The 21,287-nt window shown below is 40.9% G+C and overlaps 2 protein-coding genes across 4 annotated transcripts; one reads left to right on the top strand and one right to left on the bottom strand.

The window, feature by feature from the left end:
• Positions 1–514: 514 nt before the first annotated feature.
• LOC105391579 (cytosolic carboxypeptidase 6) lies at positions 515–13,141 on the top strand. Its single transcript, XM_048627715.1, has 13 exons — positions 515–519; positions 705–978; positions 1,246–1,340; positions 2,014–2,236; positions 2,522–2,690; positions 2,969–3,036; positions 3,269–3,427; positions 3,607–3,732; positions 4,292–4,383; positions 4,544–4,758; positions 4,945–5,092; positions 5,449–5,627; positions 12,966–13,141. Exons 1-13 carry the CDS (start codon positions 515–517, stop codon positions 13,139–13,141), a joined length of 1,929 nt encoding a protein of 642 aa, XP_048483672.1.
• A 709-nt stretch (positions 13,142–13,850) lies between these two features.
• On the bottom strand, positions 13,851–20,697 carry LOC105391578 (TATA box-binding protein-like 1). 3 transcript variants are annotated; one of them, XM_038121202.2, is made up of 4 exons: positions 20,437–20,697; positions 17,808–18,365; positions 16,871–16,965; positions 13,851–14,943 (listed from the first exon to the last, which is right to left on the bottom strand). In XM_038121202.2, exons 2-4 carry the CDS (start codon positions 18,344–18,346, stop codon positions 14,723–14,725), a joined length of 855 nt encoding a protein of 284 aa, XP_037977130.1. In that variant the 5' UTR covers positions 18,347–18,365; positions 20,437–20,697; the 3' UTR covers positions 13,851–14,722. The 3 variants fall into 3 exon arrangements, with proteins under 3 accessions (XP_037977130.1, XP_037977132.1, XP_037977131.1); XM_038121204.2 differs by lacking the exon at positions 20,437–20,697 and adding an exon at positions 19,813–20,398; XM_038121203.2 differs by lacking the exon at positions 20,437–20,697 and adding an exon at positions 19,604–19,790.
• Positions 20,698–21,287: the final 590 nt, after the last annotated feature.

Raw genomic sequence — 21,287 nt, 5'->3', positions numbered from 1 at the left:
AAGCTTTCAAAAACGTGACTGCGGCCCGTTAAGACGTCTTAAATAACTCGTTAAGTTTGCGTTTCAATCGCTATTTCCAAATAAGACGGACGAGGAGGTCGTGGCGTGCTCACTTAAAACGATTTCCTTAAGCAATCGACCTATACTTACCTAACAGGAGGTGTGGCCAAGCACACTACAAGGCGAAGTACTAAATTGAAAACATACTCGTGACACATGGAAACCCATAACGAATGTGACACAATTTGAATTTCTTTTTGAAATCGGTAGTGTTAGGCAGGCTATACCGCCTTCGTAGGTGTACCTAAATAGTATACCTACAGGTTTATAGGTGTAGGTAAATGTAGTAGGTACACACAGTATGTGGGCGGAGGTGTTGTTACTGGCTCGGGGAGGCTCGCGGCGGTCGCAATCAGCGAGCCATGTTTAACTTTGACGCCTTAGAACATGTTAATATCTATAATCGAGACCTTAATGGTAAACTAATCAATTTAACTAATTAATTAAACTAAAAATGGCGTAAAAAATATAGAAGTATACAAAGCAAAACTAAACCTACCCACAAACAATATCTACTAAATTAAAAACTACTGATTAAAATAATTAAGAGGATTATTTAGTATATATACCAAACCGGGTACCTTATTTACAGTGCTTAAATTTATCTTAGGATTCTGAACTCATCATCACATTAAATTCTAAAGCTCACAATTCATACCCAACTGTTCAGACAGCGAAGAGAGCGATGGAGAAGGCGGTCTCGGCAACCTGAACCGGCTGATCGTGCGTCCGCCCGGCCACAGCGGGAAGGCCAAGCGCGGCCATCTCTGCTTCGACGCGGCCTTCGAGTGCGGCAACCTGGGCCGGGCCGACCACATCTCGGAGCTGGAGTATGACCTCTTCATCAGGCCAGATACGTGCAGGCCCCGGTCGCGGTTCTGGTTCAATTTTACAGTTGAGAACTGCAAGCAGGATCAGGTGAGAGCTGGTGCAGGAGTTTGGGTTGATTCATTGTTTTTAACTTTGACTGTCCTTTAGCACGTTGTTTGCGTTCACTGGTGTTATTTTTTGTTTGTTTCATATTCGATCTTAAAGTAATTGCCACTTTTAAAAGATTATCCCGTGGAAGAAGTTTCTGCACGCATTACGTTATATTTTCCGTTTCAGAAATTAATGCAACCTATAAGTGCATAGAAATATTTTACTTTCTGAATCATTTTATAATTTTGAATTTAATTGTTTTAGAGAGTAATATTCAACATAGTAAACTTGGGTAAAGAGAGGACGTTATACTGTACAGACATGACACCGCTAATTCGTTCCACGTCGCGACCAAAATGGTGAGTGATTTTCATTTTAGCTATTAATTATCACGGCACACCTACTCACTGGCTTGATTGGAGGCAACTGTTATTATTGAACTGCAGCTTAGCAGGTAAGAACAAAGGGCTAGCCTAGTCTAGGCCACCTAGGCACCCTAGGTCTAATCAATTTGGATCGTGCGCGCGTGAGCTGCCACGTCACATTGTAGACAGTATGACACTTTGATTGTTTGTAGCGAAGTGCTACGGCTTGCTACGACGTGCTACGACGGGCGGCGTAGCACTCAGTTACGAGGGCGGTAAAGTGAAAATGCATGTGTGCAATTTGCATGCATTCGTACGATTATTTATTGCTGCATCATTTACTGTCTTTCGTATTGTACTGCCTCGATATTTATTGATTTTGTAACAACTGTACATGTTTTTATCGGTTTAGCTTACTTACAGAAAATACTAAAGGAACTAGATGTAGATTTAGATGAATCTATACATACCGCATACCCACTATTCAAAACTGTTTTAGTGCTACCACCGCGAATATCTTACTGCGACATCCTCAATTCAGGCCATGTAGACTTGTAGGTAAATCCATTGCATTGTTGATTTAAAAAAATACTTTCAGCCGTTGCTAGAAGTGGCAAGACGTTTGTTAGCCTATATGCGGCCAAATTCATTTTCTCCCTATGTGCAGGCAGCGCATGCCGCGCCGGCTGGTGTTCTACCAGCGCTCGGCGGCGCACCGCGGGCGGCGGCTGCTCAGCCTGGCCTTCGCCTTCGACCGCGAGGAGGACGTGTACCAGTTCGCGGCCGCCGCGCCCTACTCCTACTCGCGGCTGCAGCGCCATCTGGCCGCCTGGGAGAAGAAGGCGCAGGGCTACTCGCAAGTCAGCAGGGAGGCTATTGTGCAGACTACGGTATGGACGGTTTATTTGTAGTTTCTCCATCCGTACCATCGCACATTATATAATACTATCTGAAGACCACCGGTGATCACGGATTCGTAAAGAGTTGATTTGTTTTTATAAAACCGAAAAAGCTATCCAGACTCACATTCTGGATCGATAAGGAAGGAACGGGGCACATTTAGTTCGGCATTCTTCCTGGGATATCCAGTCGAGAAAGATGCCATGCTAATGATGTAGAGAAGCGATTTTTATTTATTGCATTTTTTTAAAATTATTATTGCTAATCCCTTACAGCAAAAGCGGCGAGTAGACCTGATAACAATAGGAGACGTGCACGTGAAGGAGAGGGAGGTGAAGGACGAGGGTCCCACGAAGGGGAAGGGGGGGGAGGGGAAGCGCCGCGTCGTGCTCATCCTCGCGCGGGTGCACGGCGGGGAGCCGCCCGCCTCGTTTATCTGCCAAGGTAATCATATCATTGAGGTGTCTGCTAGGTGTTTGTATTGTATACAGAATTATATCGTTGTAATCACACTCCTTCTGGTCGTAGATATACTGAAGAAGCTTCAGGGTCAGCTTTTGTACCTGCTTATTCTTTTCTTACCTAACTACCATAAATTAGTTATACGTTAGGTATTGAAAACTATCTTTCGTACTGACAAAATACATATTATAAACAATATATTTTGTAAACGATTAAATTTAAGTTAAAAAGGTTTAATGAATTACCGACGTTTATTTCAGGTTTTCTAGATTACATGATTAGTTCTTCAGAAAAAGCGGCCGCCTTGCGTAACGGGATAGTGCTACAGGTAACATTTATACCCATCCACATTTTAATGACGGAGTAATCGATGAACATACATAAAAAAATATATACATACAGACGAATTGAGAACCTCTGCCTTTTTTCGAAGTCGGTTAAAAAATACCTCAACAACACTACACCACCAACCAACCACCAACTTGAAGTACCTACTCGTGAAATATTTTTTTTTGGCCACCCTCCAAACTATGTACCTTAGCTATAATCTCCACCCGCAGGTGATCCCAATGCTGAACCCGGACGGCGTGTTCCTCGGCAACCAGCGCGCGGACCTGCTGGGCGCCGACCTCAACCGCAGCTGGCACCGCGCCACCAGCTACGCGCACCCCGCGCTGGTCGCCGTGGGGGACCTGCTGAACAAACTCAATGCTGAAAAGGTAAGACCCTAGACCATACTCGGCTGGATAGTCTGGATACCGTCCTGCCTACTGCACTGGTGACATGAGACGGGATGCGTGGCTATGGCTAAGGAAGGCCGATGTCAGAGTGTTGTGGTACCTACTCCGATATACTACTGTGGTACTTACGTCCGGAGATGACATCCGCGGACGTGTAGGGGGGCAACCAGCGCGCGGACCTGCTGGGCGCCGACCTCAACCGCAGCTGGCACCGCGCCACCAGCTACGCGCACCCCGCGCTAGTCGCCGTGGGGGACCTGCTGAACAAACTCAATGCTGAGAAGGTATGAACCTGGACCACACTCGACTGGATACCGTCCTGCCTACTGCACTGAGGACTTTAGACAGGTAGCTGTTGTAGTGCCTGGGTAAGGAAGGCCGATATCAGAGCGTTGTGGTACGGTCAGGTGCAGAGAAACCTGACCCCCCTCTCATAGTAAAAATGCTTCTGAGGGGGGTCAGGTTTTTCTGCACCTTACTGTACCTACTCCTTAATGCCTCCTCTACATGTCTGCGGAAGCGTCCGCAGATGCATCCGGAGAAGACATCCGCGGACGTGTAGAGGGACAATCAGCGCGCGGACCTGCTGGGCGCCGACCTCAACCGCAGCTGGCACCGCGCCACCAGCTACGCGCACCCCGCGCTGGTCGCCGTGGGGGACCTGCTGAACAAACTCAGTGCTGAAAAGGTATGAACCTGGATACTGCTGGATAGGACTCAACTGGGTAAGAACCTGAACATGTCTTTACAGGTAGCTGTTGTAGGGAGTCAGTTCTAAGCCCAGCAGTGCCAGTTCCCGAATCTTCGTAATTTACACGCTAAAAATTACCCTCATTATTGCAGACGATGCAGCTGGACTTCATCATCGACATCCACGCAGACTTGAGCCACGAAGGCGTGTTTGTTCGCGGCAACTCGTATGATGACGTTTACAGGTAATAAACCCTAGATATGTATAACCTTTTCGTAAGTTTTTTTAAATATGCCTTTCCTCACAGGTCTTTAGCTTACTACCTACTTACATCACCGTCCCTTATCATATTTAAGCAACTGGCTATATCTAGTTCTCCATAAAGCTCTCTAATCCTTCACCAGGTTTGAGCGGCACGCAGTGCTCCCAAAGTTCCTAGCTGGCCGCATCGAGGCGTGGCAGCCCGACACGTGCATGTACAACGCCGACCCCGCAGCACTGGGCAGCGCGCGACGCTCCTTGCCGACCGGCAATGTAGACGCGTACAGCTTGCTAGCGTCGCTGGGAGGCAGGAGACTCAGTGCCAAGGGACCCTACATTCATTATACTGAGGATGCTTGTATCCTTTTCCTACACGGATTGATTGAGAGGTAGCCGAAGGGTCATAAAGAATGTTATAGTCATGGGTGATGCTATTTATAGGTAAGTACAAAAGGTAAGTTTTGAAGTCCTTTTGGTATGTTATAGGAACTTATGTATACCCTGTGTTTATACCTATGCCGATTTCCTTATCATATCACTACAGATTTTAAAATAGGCAGAGCGTTAGCGAAGGCTCTCTGCGACTACTACCGCCACGTCGGCGTCATTCCGCCGCGCGAGGGCTTGTCCAAGAAGAAGAAGGAGGGACGAGGACGGCGGCGGCGGAGGCGACCTGTGCCAGAGCGGGAGAGGTAATAGCTAGAAAGTACTTCAGGTGATCACAGAATTGTGCAATTAAATAATAAAATAAAAATAAATAAATAAAATTCAATACTTAAAACAGTTGGACCCAAATCCCACAGTTAGCTACTTATTGCCAGTACAGCTTCCTATATTTTTTTATGTAACTAGAGGGATCAAGTGACCTGGTCCCGACCACGAGTGCTATCAACTCAAATCGCAAGCGTTATTCGATAGCAATTTGTATGACAAGTGACTACGTTGGCGCTGTTCTTTTTCCATATATGTGTAGTATCGTACAACGCTAGGGTATTGCCATATTAGCCCGTGATATACTGGCTACCCTGGCTCATTTCCCTTCCACCAGGTCCCCCAGTTCGTCCCGCGAGCGGCGCGTAGTGCGCACGCGCGTGGTGACGCCGCCCCTGCCCCCCGCCTCGCCGCCGCCGCCCCGCGCGCCCCCGCCGCTGCGCCACGTCCCACATCAGGCGCGCCCCCGGACAGTGGACTACCATCCCGTGTTGCCGGTTATTACTGGGACTGTTTGTAAGTACTCATCTAGCTTAATTGAGCTCGTATCGTCATAATCATCAGCCCTGCGTACCTACTAGTTACTCAACAATGGCATCTTCAAACTTTCAAACTGCTACATCAGTCACTTTCTACTCATCCAGCCACTACCGGCACGGCAAGTCAAGTCTACAGTTTTATAGGCCTACTTTCCATAAGCGAGGTCATAGGTAATTATTAAAACTCATATCGTTTAGGTATCATAGCACTGTGTTTGCGCAGCGGTTTTATCGAGTGCAATCGTCTGAACTAGGCACCTACATGTTTATGTTATCTACAGCTTGCTACGAATGGGTATTGAACTAAATTAAGATGAAATTTTGGAATACATAATCATCAGCTTATAGATCAGGGTGTCCACTCAGAATGCTCCAAAAAATTCCCTGACTTTTCCCTGACTTTCCCTGACCATTTCATAATTTTTCCCTGACCAGAGATCAAAATAAACAAAAGCTTGATTTGAAAGATTTGCGTTCCTTTGCTTCACACTTATTTAAAAAAACTTGGTCTGCGTACAAATAAATGCGTAAAAAATACAGGAAGCTGTAAAAGGGGAATATTAAGCCAAAAGGGAACAACTTAAAATTCGCGAAAAAAATTGCCTTCCCACAGGGTGCTGCAAAAAGGGGGGCCGAAAGCCGAAAGGGGGCGACCCAGGGGGCCACTCCGAACAACCCCCGCTCCGCGAGCTCCGGAAACTCGAAAATATTCGTTCTCCATAGTAAAAAGGTCACGTGACCAACAATATTTCTATGGAAAAGGAATCTTTATTCTCGCGAGCCTCCAAAACTCGCAGAACGACCCCCCGAGTCACCCCCCCTCGGCCTAGTACACCTACCCTTTTTGCAACACCCTACAGAAAAGCAATTTTTTCGGTGTTTACGGGTTCGCGCTACACCACTAACGTGTGAATTTGTTTCCGGTTAAGGCGGCAACAGTGGCTATAGCGGGAACAGTGGCGCAGGCGCCATTAGAGCGAAAGTAACACAGATATCTATCCATCTCCCTCACTCCTCGGAAGCTCTCGTGATACGAACAAGTATAAACTAGTGAAGTTGCGGCTGCCGCGACTACCTACGTTTTTACCGGAGAAGAATTGTGATTTAAGGTAAGATATACTTTGTTTTTACGGCTTACAGTTTTGTTGTATTAATAAAACAATGTTTCTGATCAAAACTATGTATAAATTACATTTCTTTGACGCATAATCCATCTCTCAACAAGCAATATCGTGGCATGTGGAGCGTCATCAATTCAAAATGGCGGCCAAGTACTAGGTGGATCAGACCGCTTGAGTACACAGTGGATCACGAGCCACTGTGTACTATATTGAAATCCATTTCAGACATGAAATATAAATTGATCTTACATCTTTTGTTATTACTAACCTAATTTATTAATACAAGGTAAGTTTGTCCGTTAAGCATGTATTATATTTTCAGAATGCCACGTCCTGTGAAGCCCCGTAAAATCGGGAATCATACGGCTCAAGATATGAGAGAAGCTCTTAAAAAAATAAAAAATGGAATGAGTGTGAGGAAATCTTCCCAAATCACGGGCATTCCCTTTACGACTCTGAGGCGTTACTATCTTAAGACATGCAACTCAAATTTAGATGAGACACGATTGACGCCAAATTACACAGTCAATAAAATTTTTACGACGGAACAGGAAAACATGTTGAAAGATTATTTTAAATACTGTGCATTGCTATTTTACGGGTTGTCTACAAAAGAATGCCGAAGAAGAAAGATGGCACAAATTAATAATTTGAAAATGCCAAATTCGTGGAAGGAAAAAGAAATGGCAGGGAAAGACTGGTTGCTTAGCTTTAGGAACTAACACTAAGAAAACCCGAGCCATGTAGTCTTGCAAGAGCCACGGCGTTCAATCGGACAAATGTCGAAAGATTTTACAGCAATTTAGAAAACCTAATGAAAAGAAACTCGGCATTTGCAGATGGAACTCGCATATTCAATTTAGACGAGACTTCAACGACGACAGTCCAAAAACCTCAAAAGGTCATAGCACCAAAAGGCCGTAAAAATATAGGCAAAGTCACAAGTGGCGAACGAGGCACTTTAGTCACGACCTGTTGCATTATTAGTGCCAGTGGTGTAGCATTACCACCCGTAATGGTATTCCCTCGAAAGAATTTTAAAGATTTTATGATTAAAAATACACCAACTGGCACCCTTGGACTAGCAACACCAACAGGGTGGATGAATTGTCAGATTTTTCCGGAAGTAATAAAACATTTTATCAAACACACTAATACCACTCCCGAAAATCCAAGTATGTTAATAATGGATAATCACGAATCTCACTTGTCTCTTGAAGCATTAGATATTGCTAAAACTGCTGGTGTCCATATTCTGACTCTTCATCCACACACTTCTGGAAAATTACAACCACTTGACGTCGGGATATATGGGCCATTTAAATCCTTCTACAATGCAGGCATAGATGCGTGGATGCTTAGGAATCCCGGCAAGCCAGTCACTATTTATGACATCGGGGAAATCATTGGTGCAGCTTTTCTGAAGGTTATGACACCAGTAAATATTACAAAAGCATTCAAAGCATGCGGCATCTTTCCATTTGATAGAAACTTATTTGACGATGAAGACTTCTTGCCATCATCAGTAACAGATCGCCCTTGTCCAGACTGTGAACCACGTGAGGAAATGACTGTAACACAACCTACGCAACCTGGTCAAGCAGATATTGATATGTCAAGCCCTTCGAGTTCTTTAATTCAACCTGCTGCTCCTGTCGGATTGTCTACCTCGCGTCGTTCGAATGACTCTGATGTAACTTTATTTGAAGAGAATACACAATCTGCGTCAAATTTGCCGGAAAAAACTATGGATGTCCCCTCGGACAAAATCTTCCCACTAACAAGGGACACTTCTCCATCAATTATGCAAGAATTAAACAATGTTTCAGATATACCACTGAAGTCAATTACCGATTCTACGTTAGAGCAGCCTCGATGTACAAATCAAGTTAGTAACTATGTAACACCGAAAAAAACAGATACTCCTCATGAGGAAGCAAAAACTTTGACTGATATATCGCAACCTCGACCATTAATAGACCAAGTTTCTCATAAATTACGTTTTGAAACATCAGCTGGTTCAGCAGTTCATTTAAAAGCAATAGAGAACAAGCTGCCACCAACAACTACAATATCTCCGTTTCAGTTCAGACCCCCAATTAAAGCAGGACCGAGGAAATCTACAAGGAAACCAAGAAAACTAGGAAGAAGTTTAATAGCAACTGATACCCCTGAAAAACTAGAAATTGAAAACGATAAAAACATGTCTAAGAAACGAAAAGAAGCTAAAAAAAGGAAAATTACAAAGAAGGTTCTTCAAAGTGATTCTGAAGAAGAACTTGACACAGTTCGTTATCAGGAGAGTGATGAAGATAATGAGTGGCCTGATGAAGAGATTGAAAATGATCCTGTTGCTATCACTGAAAATTGTTTAAAAAAGCCTTTACATCATGTACCACAAGAAAGTGAATATGTTCTTGTAGAGTTCAATACTAAAAAATCTAAAGTATTCTACATTGGTAAAGTGTTAGAAAGTCGTAATACAAAATTAGAATACTATATCAGCTTTCTTCGTAAGAAATGTGCGGGAAAGTTTCATATGCCAAAGGAGCCAGATCTATCTTATGTTAAAGAAAATGATATTAAGCTTATATTACCAAAACCCACTGTTGCTGGAAGCACATCCAGACAACAATCCATTTATTCTTTTGCCATTGATTTGTCACTACATAATGTTCGCTGATCTCATTTTTTTAATTGTTATTTGATTAGTAATTTTATGTCGAATATAGGTATTTTTATGTTGAATCACAATTGTTATTTCAGATATTTGATAATATTATGACTGAAAGTGTCGTTTTTTGCCAAGTTGATTTTTATTTGTTTAGACTTAAGGGAGTTTAGATTTTTCTATTAGTTTTTGAGACCAAAAGTGTCACTTTTTTGCTAAGTTGATTTATAATTTTTGAGACTGAAAATATGATTTAATGTTTAAGTTAAAACAGTCACTTTTTGCTGAGTTGATTTTAATTTAGAGAGCAAAAAGCGTTATTTTTTTTAAGATGTTTAGATTTTTGTTCTCGTATTTTTTTTTGAGACTGAAAATGTCATTTTATGTTTAAGTTAAAATAGTCACTTTTTGCTGAGTTGATTTTAATTTTAGAGACCAAAAGGCGTTATTTTTTCAAGAGATTTTGATTATTGTTAAGGTTTAAAAAGACTAATGATTAATGAACATGGTACTAAGAGTTCCTATTGAGTAATTAAACTTAATAACAAACTTAAAATTGCATTTTATTTTAGGTTTATATTTAGAGATCCACTGTGTACCTACCCGATTCACTGTGAACTTCATGTATATTCACTGTACCCGACCCCCGGTACACAGTGGCTCAGTGAGACTTTTTTTAAAAAATGCCTTCTATCTCCTTTTTCATTTATCGGTTGGACAAAATACAAGAAAAAATATAAAATAGATTAATTACACCACGTACGAGTCCTATTTGTAACTTCCTAACACTACTACAAATAAAGAGAGAGCAGTCTAAAAAAAAAGTGAGCCACTGTTGCCGCCTTAACCCTACGAGTATCTCAGAACTATAAACAGTCTGCATATCAGACATATTGCTATGATGCAGTTCGGTAAAATTCTTTGACAAATTTAAAAATTCGGACAGATCAAACGCTACGCGCTATTTTCGAGTTAAGGATAATCGTAATTATCGATTTGATGCGGTTTTTGCCGTATTGCTATGAGACATAAATTTTGGTCGTGGGCTCTCGTACTAAGTAGGCACTTGATTTTTTTGTACAACAAAGTTTAAATACGGTTATTTTGCTATAACGTGTTATACTTTTTTGTATTTGCCAAATGAAAAACATATTATTTTTATTTTTTTTAATGTAATTTAATTTTAGAAAAGTCATTAAAATTTTGGGTACCCAAGAGCGAGATATACCTACTGGTTATTATTGCAAAAGACGTTAGTTAGAACTATTTAAAGCACAGTAATCGATGGTAGGTTTAGTAGGTAAAAAGTGATTTTAAAGTACGCTTCATGTATTTTTTTCAGAAAATGATAGTTTGTATGCAGGTAGATAAAAAAATGAACTTTTAAATTTTGTTTATAAAACTTGTACTAGTGCCTGGGATATACCTAGTAATCTAAGGGGCTTCCAAACCGAAAAAACTCGAATAAAGCAAGTTTAGCTTTGAAAATATAATGTGGCAAGTTACTTGGCGACCCTCCTTGCGGGGTGAAAGAAGTGGCGGGGGCGAGGTAGCACGACATGCTACACACGTAGAAAAGTGTGCCCGGATTAATCTCGCGATAGCTTGTAACTATTTCTGACGTAAGTATAATTTTATTCTATGAGTGTTCCCGTAAATGTCATATTTAGCTTAAAATTTATAGTTTGACAGCATTAAAATTTGGATGTTTACCTTCAGAATATCTACCAATTTGAATTTATTTATGTAAAAGTGTTTTATTTTATAAATCAATTTCCATGTCACTTTCATGTTCACTCTCTGATTGAACTTGTTCATCGTCGTCGTCATCCTCATCTTCATCATCGTTTTCATTAACTTCAATTATAAATCTAAGACAAAAACCAAAAAAACATTATACCTACTTTGAAGTATAATGTACTAGAGTACGCCAGTCATATTAGTTCAGTGTACACCTATAATATTTTATGTTTAATTTACATTCAATTATAAATAAACAATAACATACCTGTCCAATACATCGTCGAATACTCTATCAGATTTATAATATTCGTCTTAATTTTTTATGACATGGTCGTCACAATTTCTCCACTTTTCAGGCGAATAATTAGAGAAGTCAATCGAAGTTCTTGCGAGCTCGCCTTTCACGTACCGCCACACAAGTTCAATAGGATTTAATTCCAGGTGGTATGGGGATAGGCGAAGCACGATATGACCATTTTCTTTCAAAATTTCATCAATTTAGTAATTTTTCTCTGTGTTTTGCTCATTAATTACTTTCATTAAATCACATAAATTTTGGTTGCTTTCCTAGTTACAAGAACTGACAACTGACGCACTGTCATATGGACTCTTCGTCTTTCTTGTTTACTTTTTCGTATCTGACTGCGCAGTACCAACCTTTAGCCGCGTAGCATGACTGATCCGGTACGCTGTTCTACAAGAAGCCCCTATATTGAGACATTATACGATTTGTTGTTTTTAACGTTATTTTGTTGACGAATTATAGATACCTAATAATAATATAATGATAATATTAAAAAGGCCTCAACACTCATCCTAAGACTAATGGTCTCAGGATCAATGATCTCATGTGGGTCGCACTCAAATTATGACAGACTATATAAGACATGTGGCCGCCTCGGCTGCGCGGCCGAGACTGCCGTAACAATGACATGCAGTGCACGCGTTGCCCTTCACCGCTGCCCCTCCCGCTACCCGCTGTCGTCTTGGGTACCTCGTCCCCTCCGCGTCTTTCACCCCGCAAGGAGGGTCGCCAAGCAACTTGCCAATCTATAGGTACCATAACTACCATATAATAAATATTAATTAAACCAAACCGAAATCAAATATCGTAAGGGCGCGAATGGCGCCTTGAAATTTTTCATTAGGTAGGTACCGTGCGGAGGCAGCGCTTCTGCATGCGCTCCCACTGCCGTCGCAAAGTATGAGAATTGATCGATGAAATGAGAACCGACAGCGCATATGCACCAGCACATTCTATGAGAACTTATTTTTCATCACGAACTTCTAAAAGTCTTAAAACAAAAACTGTTCAGAAAGGCGAGCTGAGTCACCCTCTTTTGAAAGAAATTGCATTTAACTATTTAACAAACTATGAGCTTAGTCTGTAATAGGTACTCTGGAATCAGGCTTAAGAGATTTTATTTTATGACTTATGTATTTTACGTTTAAAATAGAAGAAAAAAGAGTAACAAGTAAAGGAAAGAACTACAATTTTGTCACTTTTCCCTGACTTTCCAGGTGGTCCATCAATTTCACTGACTTTCCCTGACCACCTTGAGCTTCCCTGACTTTTCCCTGACTATCCCTGACTTTCCAGAAAGTGGACACCCTGTAGATGTTCACTGCTGGACGTAGGCCTCTCCCAAAGGACGCCACTGGATCTATAGCATAGCATAGAATAGGTACCTAGGTATACATTTTTCTGAGACAACATCTACTGTCCAGAATCAGTTCTTCCTTCACATACCTTCCACTTTAACCTCCATAAAACCCGCAGGCACAGCAGTCCGCACGCCCCGCCTCGCCGTGGTGGACCTCAGCGCCTACATCCGCACCCCCACTATCGGCAGCAAGCGGCGCCTGGAGTCTCGCATGAAGCTGGCGCGGCCGCCGCGGCCCTCACACCCGCGCTACACTAGTGATGAGTACGACACTCACGAGTCTGACTCCTAGCAGCTAGCTGCAGCCATGTCGACTACGGCACTGTTGCAGGCTGAGGTTGGCTTGTGAAGGGTTTCCGAGTATAGATAGGATGGGTAGTGCCACTGGTTTGTAAGTGGCATCAATTTAACTTCCCCATATTATGCTATCATCATCATCAGGTCCTCGGATCCCTAATCAGTCATAGAGCTCGAATATTATGATATCCAAGAGTTGTCTCAGGGCGTGAAAATGACCCGTGGAGCAACTACCTTTCCAGCTTTTTTTATGAGCCCATTGTGTCCCACTGCTGGGAAAAGTCTCCCTGGGTCCCCCTCTTCAGATGTTTTCAGTTAATGGAGCAGACGCATTCCTATCAAAAAAAAGTTAGCAGTGTATGCAATTATTGTATACACTTATTAACACTATTCAATGTTAGATAACATAAACATTTTTAACAGCAATGTATTGCACCATTGTGTGCATAAAACAAGAGCATTTCAAAGCAGCTGTAACTTTCAGATTATTAGGTAATGATCGAAAACTGTAAAAACAAAGAATTTACCTTCAACTGTTAAAAGTTAATGATTGTCGAATAATGTATGGAACAACTGTTAATAAATCTCAGGTCTCTAGAAAAAGCTGCCTATCCCGAAGAGGTATTCATCATTATAAAACCAAGTTTAGTATGTGTGGTGCTAAATAACCATGAAGTGGGAAGATGAAAGAAATAGCATTTAACTAGTTATTACAGTTAATACATTTATTTAACAAAGTCTGTATTTTCCAAGCATTCACTGGTTGGGTGGTTAAAACATTAGGATCCCACCAACTTAGATAATTAATCTAAACTCAACTACAACAATGACTGGTATACTGACTGAGCCTATGAGATATGGCTTTCTGAAATGAGAGTTTCAGTTTGAGCGACACTTACATGGTATCATTTGAGAAATTTGCTAAAGATGAACACTTTAGTAACCTATCTGTTACTAGTAAGAGATGTTTTAGTAAATTCTAATATTGTCCTTACAGTAAGAATACTTGCATTGTGCCTTATATTGATATAAATATTTCACTTAGTCACTGATTCGCACATTTTACTAATACTTTTTCTATTGAAATAAAATTTGAAAGAAACACCATGATTTTTTACTGAAATGTATAATGTCCAAGCTTTTATATTTACAATCTTTCAACATCTAACTAATGGTTCAGTCATTACTTTGTAGAAAAATCTTATGAACACTACTTACGCTACAATTAATTTCATCACTACAAATCATTATTAGCAAAGGAAAACAAGACTGAGTATCGTTTGAGATTTATTCTCTGAACATTTCTTTCTTAGTAATTTGGTTTCAGCATAAACGAATCAATCGACATCACCTACGAACTGAAGTAGTAATCGAACATTCGCGTCGCGCGCGGCGAGGGGCGGCTAGTCTACCGGCGGCGGCGGCGCGCCTCGACTAATAAATATCTTTGGCATGAACCGAACAAAGCTCAACGTAAGATCACACGCGATATCACCGTTACAACCGATCAGTTATTGCTCTATGCCAAATGCGAGTCCATTCTCGTGGTGGTTTAGTTGTGAGTGGGTGGATGGCGTCACTCCCAGGCGTCGTTGTCGTCGTCGGAGAGCGTGACGAGGCGCATGGGGTCGGGCGCGGGCGCGGGCGCGGCGGGCGCGGCGGGCGGCGGCGCGGGGGCGGGGGCGCCTCGCCGCGCCCGCAGCGCCTCCTCGTCGGCGGCGGAGCGCGGCTTGCGGAACTCGTACACCAGCGGGAAGATGCGCTCCACCGCCGACTGCACGTCGCTCACGCTGCGGGCTGCAATCATTACACATAGCTATAGTTACTACTCATCCTTCTTAAGACATTACAAGTATTGTAGAGTGGAATAAGCGCACTCTGTGTGCTTGTTATGCAAAACATAAGTTCAGCAATGGTCAGTATGGTAGCTCAACGGATAACAGGCATGCTTTTCACAGGGTTCTAATCCAGTCCAGTGATATTACATAATTGTGTAGTGGTTAGTGACCCTGACTGCTATGCCGAAGGTCCCGGGTTCGATTCCCGGCTGGGGCAGATATTTGTTTAAAGACAGATATTTGTACGTGGGTCTTGATATTTATATTTAGTATATGTCTATCTATGTATTTCTGAAAATATATCAGCTGTCCGACACCCATAACACAGGTTCTGCCTAGCTTGGGGTCGGATGTCCGTGTGTGAGATGTCCCCATATAGTTATATTTATTTTACATTATGCCTGAGATCCTCGTTTTTTTAGGGTTCCGTAGCCAAAATGGCAAAAACGGAACCCTTATAGTTTCGTCATGTCCGTCTGTCCGTCTGTCCGTCTGTCACAGCCGATTTACTCGGAAACTATAAGTACTACAGTGATGAAATTTGATGGGAATATGTGTTGTATGAACCGCTACAAAAATATGACACTAAATAGTAAAAAAAAGAATTGGGGGTGGGGCCCCCCATACATGTAACTGAGGGATGAATTTTTTTTTTTCGATGTACATACCCGTGTGGGGTATCAATGGAAAGGTCTTTTAAAATGATATAAAGTTTTCTAAAAAACATTTTTCTTAAAGTGAACGGTTTTTGAGATATCAGCTCTCAAAGTCGTAAAAAGTATGTCCCCCCCCCTCTATTTTTATAACTACGGGGTATAAAATTCTAAAAAAAATACAGGTGATGCATGCTAATTAACTCTTTCAACGATTTTTGGTTTGATCAAAGTATCTCTTATAGTTTTTGAGATAGGTTGATTTAACTATTTGCTGCTACGGAACCCTTTGTGCGCGAGCCCGACTCGCACTTGGCCGGTTTTTTTTCTTTCTTTCTTTATGTAGGTATATTGCTCCATTGAAGAATGAAACCATGGTAAGCTATAAACCTACATGAGTGAACCTACAGTGGACCAGTAGTAAAACTTTGAAGGAAAACACTAAAGCAAGTGACACAAGGACTTTGATATTTCAAAGAGATATGCAGAACACCCACGCAGTATTTTGAAAAGACTGGACTGAAAACAAAACCATGGATGAGGGACTTCTCTATACGTGGGTTTACGTTGATTATGTACTTGCTATTCACATTACAAACAACGTCGCCAGTAGCGCTATCAGATTCGAAGAATTGAATAACTAGAATACAATAAGCACCAGTGATTCATAGACAGATTAGTTATACAGATATACAGATATGTAATTATTATTAGTTCTAGCAAAAGCCTAGTGCGAATCTCTTACTACATTTGTAACATTTGAGATCACAGTAATGATATGCATTCTTTAACATTTCGTTAATCGATATACCTATTGTTTCTTGTGACAAACAATTTTATCACAAATACCTATTCTATGTGGTTAGATTTCTAGTTTAATTAAAAATTATGATTGAAATACTCGTATCAACCTAAGTAAGTATATACCTATCATAGAATAACCAGTATGATACCTATGTACTTACATTGAAGAAATTGACAACAATAGCTATGAAGCGTATTATAATACATTGGACCCACCACAATAGCAGTGTTATGTTAAATAAATAAACTTGAACAATAGTTTTCTAAATTGGAGTAATAGCTTGGACTAGCAATATTTCGCTTTCTATACCGAAAACATATGGCCTCAGGATTGGAATCTTCCAACTCTTTGTAAGAAGCGAAACTAGAGTATCAAAACCTCTCTCTCTCTATAAATAAATACCAACACGTAATTAAAAAAGTGCTAACCTGTAATTGTGACACCTCCAGTAGAAAATATTTTTAATGTGGCTTTAGGATTATATAGTTTGTAGGTAACACCTGGATGTAACTCAGGCTCGTAACTGAAAAAAAAGAAAAATAAATTTACATAAGTAAATAAAAATAAATATGTGCAACTTCACAGTATAAACCTGTCTGGTAAAGTACGTCGCACATTGAACATATGGAAGAGAACTTTCTAAATAATCTCTGCAATATTATAGCTGATTATTACAAGCCATTTGCATGAGTTGGAAGTTTTTGTGGCATTCTAATGTTTAAATTTAGGAATCGGCGTTATAATTGCAAAGATATGGCTCTTATATAACACTTGAATTCTAGGTCAAAGTTTCTTTTGACTTTAATGACCAACACTCAATCTGTTCTCATTTCTATGGACCAAAACTGCTAAACATGTGCAGATATCAGTCTGTATGACATTGAACCAACATTAGTGAGGTTCTATGAACTCATGTTACAAATTAAAATAATTAACACTGCCAGGTATACATAGATGCTTTAAGATTAAGTAGATATTTAATTCATAATTTTAGTGCTAATCTATCACAGTACTTAGGTACTAATATCATGCATGATTCATTCCCAATTTGTTGCAAAACACATTGGCTGTGATCCAAGCAAAACATACTGTGTTGTGTTCACAGCTTCTTATCACGAAGACCGGTGTCCAGAAGCTGACAGCTTCGAGAAATTAACTAAGTGGATAATCAAGTAATTGATGTTAGTTGACACTCTGATCTTAGTTTAAATTCATTAGAGCAGGTGCAAAATGTTAAGCTCGATTTATGTAAGAAATATTAATATTCATCTTTACTCCTGCTTTCACATAGTATCCATCATATTAATCAGAACAGAAGCCATAATCTGGAATGTTAAAAGAATCATAAAAGACAAAGATACTCACTCTGCTTCTTTATATCTCTTGGAAAAGGCTATGATCCTAATTCCAAATGGCATACGGCAGGTTCCTAATACATTAACTACACGGAAGTTCTGGAAGCGCACTTCAAAGCCGAGCTTCTGCAGCGCGCGCGCGTAGCGGCGGGCGGCCACGCGCGCCTGGTCCTCGCTGGTGGCGCCCGTGCACGTGATGCGGCCCGACGACCAGATGGACGCCGTGGTGTAGGGCCGCCGCAGCTTCATGGTCACCATGCCGTTCTCGCGCCGGAACTCCACGTTCACACCTTGCAACGCTATCTGTCTCAAGTTCAGGTGGCACTTAACACTAAAACTGCACACTACATTGTTTATCATGATGTCTATCTCGGGCGTCTCCTCTTCGTCAGGCGCAGGGTCTTCGACAGCGGGGGCGGGGGCGGGTGGCGCCTTATTCTCGCAGTACTCGTGGTCGGGCACCATGTGCGCGGGCATGGCGTGCGCGCCGTGCAGCGCGTGCTGCCCCACCGCTCCCTTCATGCCATTCTCTTGGATCAGTGTAGCCATGGCCAGCTACCAGGGCGGGCTGGAATGCAGACATGATGCACATTGTCAATCAACAGAATTAAATACAAGAGGCATTTTAACATGTTTAGTGAAGTAAAGTAATTATTTATTTCAATAGCAAAATTATTTAGCTGTTTTTCCATTATGTATATGGCTGTTATAAATACTGAATTTACTACGTGCATTTCCCAAATGTTTAGCTTCATATGTACAATACTAAACATTAAAAAAAAAGTAAAGAACTAAACCATATAGGTGCCAGGTATTTAGAGATTTTGTATTGAATTTTAAATCAAATTCAATAAAGAAAATAATATAAAATATGACAGAGATGTTGCCTGACGGTTTGAGGAAGGCCAAGGACAGAGTGTTGTATTTCTCCTTGAGAGAGGCCTTATTGTCAATGCCGCAGTGGAATATTTCAGACTAGTGATGAGAGGAGTTGGTAGCAGGCTAACCTATATTACTGACCTACATTGAAACACAAAAATCCTAAAGAAAGGTCATAAACAGATTTTACTTGCAATTTTGACACACATAAAGGAAGGGACAGCCATGTTGAATAAACAATATTTATTTAATCAACAACAGGACATGAGACCCAATTCAATGGATACAACAACCTACAACAGGAAATAAATCATTTTAATCAAACACTTCATGATTAAAGTCTGTGTATGATTTTTACAATTTCAACTATAGTGTTATCACCACATGTAGGTACTACTTCCATCAACATACCATGAATCAGAGAATTTTATTGAAAAATAACATTGATTGCACAACACTGCTACAGTAAGCATGCCCACACTTGAAACAATGAAACATGCACCATTACAACTCTATACATGTAACAACTTTGTATTGTTACACCTTTCAGTAACTGTAAGATTTCATAATTTTGTAAAAGCATTGTAACAAAGAAAAGGGCTATGTAGGTGTTATTATTACCTACTCCATCTTGCTAAAATTGCAATGATGGCAATTTTTCTATTTATTAAGTTTTAATTATTAAGTTCAGAAAAGATAGCATTCTAAACTATACAAAAATCTACTCCATTCTTCACAAAAATTGTATCAGTTTTGAGTATGTCTACAAATCTGGTACTTGAGACTGGCCATGATGTCAATAGGAGTAGCAGTAGATTGATGTGATCTAAAACTTGATAAGATACAGATAATTTCAATTCAAAAATCAACAGCTAAAACCTGATGTTCACTGTTGTTGGTACACTAAACAAAGAAAAAAGGACACACCTATTGATTTTTTATGGGACACTATGATCAATTACTGATCAATAATATTAAAAGTATAAAATTAAGGCTGTGTCTCTTCATTAATCGCATAACAGGGTCAGATTTCGCGAAAAGTCAATGAAGTGGCAATAATTTAGGCCACTTCCCACGACGCGCAGCGATACGCTTTGTGCGGGGCGAGGGGCCTCCACTAGACAGATGACACTCACAGCTGACTGCCCCTCCCCCCGCGCCGCCGCCCCGCCCCGCGCCTACGTCCGCCGCAGACACACACCCTCGCCTGGGAATGCACTTGCATTATTATTCGTAAAGCCCTCGTGGAAAAAAATCACCACAGGTAAAATTCCAGGAACACGGAATGCCAGAGACAAAACCGTGATTTTGAAAGGTTTTTGAAACGTCATTCAAACGCTCATATCGTTAAATGATGATTTAAAAGATTTACATCTTATAGAACCGTAATTTTATTACGGGTCGCAAAATTTGTGCTGAACCACAATGAAGGTAGCAGTTGTTGACCTCATAACGACCTGGACCACACGTGATAGAGAGCACAAAGGATGGGAATTATGACATCCCTTCGACGCTAATCTAGATTAGCACCGAGCGGAAGGAAGCTCATGTAATTGGTTGTCATCGTAGGTACATTGCATTGCTGAAGAACTTAGAATATTACATTTTATGAGCCAAGGAAAATATACCACGGGATAGTTCTTGAACTAAAATGGGGCGCATACCCTAACTGCCAATGTGCACAAATCCTGTTTCGTGGTTAGAATAGCTTATCCAAATCTCTTTTATTGTATAAGATAAATATTAAAACTGCAAATTACCTGAAATAATGAGTTATATTTGTCACAATTATTTTTACACCAGCAACGAAGTAACAGATCTCATTGCAAATAAAGTCTTGTCAATTGTTGATACTCATACGATCTTTAACGATATTTTTATTATTTTAGTTCACTAATAAAAACAAAACTATACACAGGAAAACAACGAAATATTGCAAATTGTAACTAAATGCAAAAATCAAAAACTTATGCACATTCTTCCTAGCACCGCCATGTTCCATCGACGAACGAATGAAAGTAGCTAATTGAATGAATGAAACATAAAGTGCTATGATCTGTGAACTGTATTTAGCTTGTCTTTGGTCTATAGAGCAAAACTTGGCTTTCGGAATAATAACGTCCATGTGCTTTCTTCTTGTCTTGTATAACTTCTACAGGGCCATGCCCTTATTTAGGGAGTAGGTTGTGTGCATTACCGGACCGTGAAGCTACTAAATTATTGTATGCCAGATTACTTTTTAGGTATGTTGATTTATCTATCCATCTATATTTTTATGATTAAATTTTGAATCTGAAACCATTATTTCCATGTTCTCAACCCAGCATTGTCGGATTGTTCATCTGTTCTCGTTAGAGAAGTAACTACTTACTATGTTACTTGGTCCATCTTTGTGTCGCCGCACACGGCCCACCGGCCACAGACACAAACGCGGCGCCGCCGCCACGAGAAGCTTTTGTATGGAAACGATTTGTAGCGTGCAGCCGCCACAGTCGGCAACCGGCGTCAACACGAAAATTACAGGAAATATGCCAGTGGCGGCGTCTTGTAGTTGTGGCCGGTGGCCCGTGTGCGGAAGCCCTTAAACTTTTTCTCAGAACAGTAACTAAAA

Source organism: Plutella xylostella, chromosome 4 (genome assembly GCF_932276165.1).
Source record: "Plutella xylostella chromosome 4, ilPluXylo3.1, whole genome shotgun sequence".
In the NCBI taxonomy this organism is placed as follows: domain Eukaryota; kingdom Metazoa; phylum Arthropoda; class Insecta; order Lepidoptera; family Plutellidae; genus Plutella; species Plutella xylostella.
Note: the sequence above shows the minus strand (reverse complement) of the source record. Positions and strands in the feature narration are given on the sequence as shown.

Excerpts from the sequence above, each read along its gene's own strand:
- LOC105391578 (XM_038121202.2), bottom strand. The coding sequence starts at position 18,346 with ATGGCTACACTGATCCAAGAGAATGGCATGAAGGGAGCGGTGGGGCAG. Across the intron at positions 16,966-17,807 it reads AAGAGATATAAAGAAGCAGA|TTACGAGCCTGAGTTACATC; the intron begins GTGAGTATCTTT and ends CTTTTTTTTCAG. Across the intron at positions 14,944-16,870 it reads TGGAGGTGTCACAATTACAG|CCCGCAGCGTGAGCGACGTG; the intron begins GTTAGCACTTTT and ends TAATGATTGCAG.
- LOC105391579 (XM_048627715.1), top strand. Across the intron at positions 3,733-4,291 it reads ACAAACTCAATGCTGAGAAG|ACGATGCAGCTGGACTTCAT; the intron begins GTATGAACCTGG and ends TCATTATTGCAG. Across the intron at positions 4,384-4,543 it reads TCGTATGATGACGTTTACAG|GTTTGAGCGGCACGCAGTGC; the intron begins GTAATAAACCCT and ends ATCCTTCACCAG.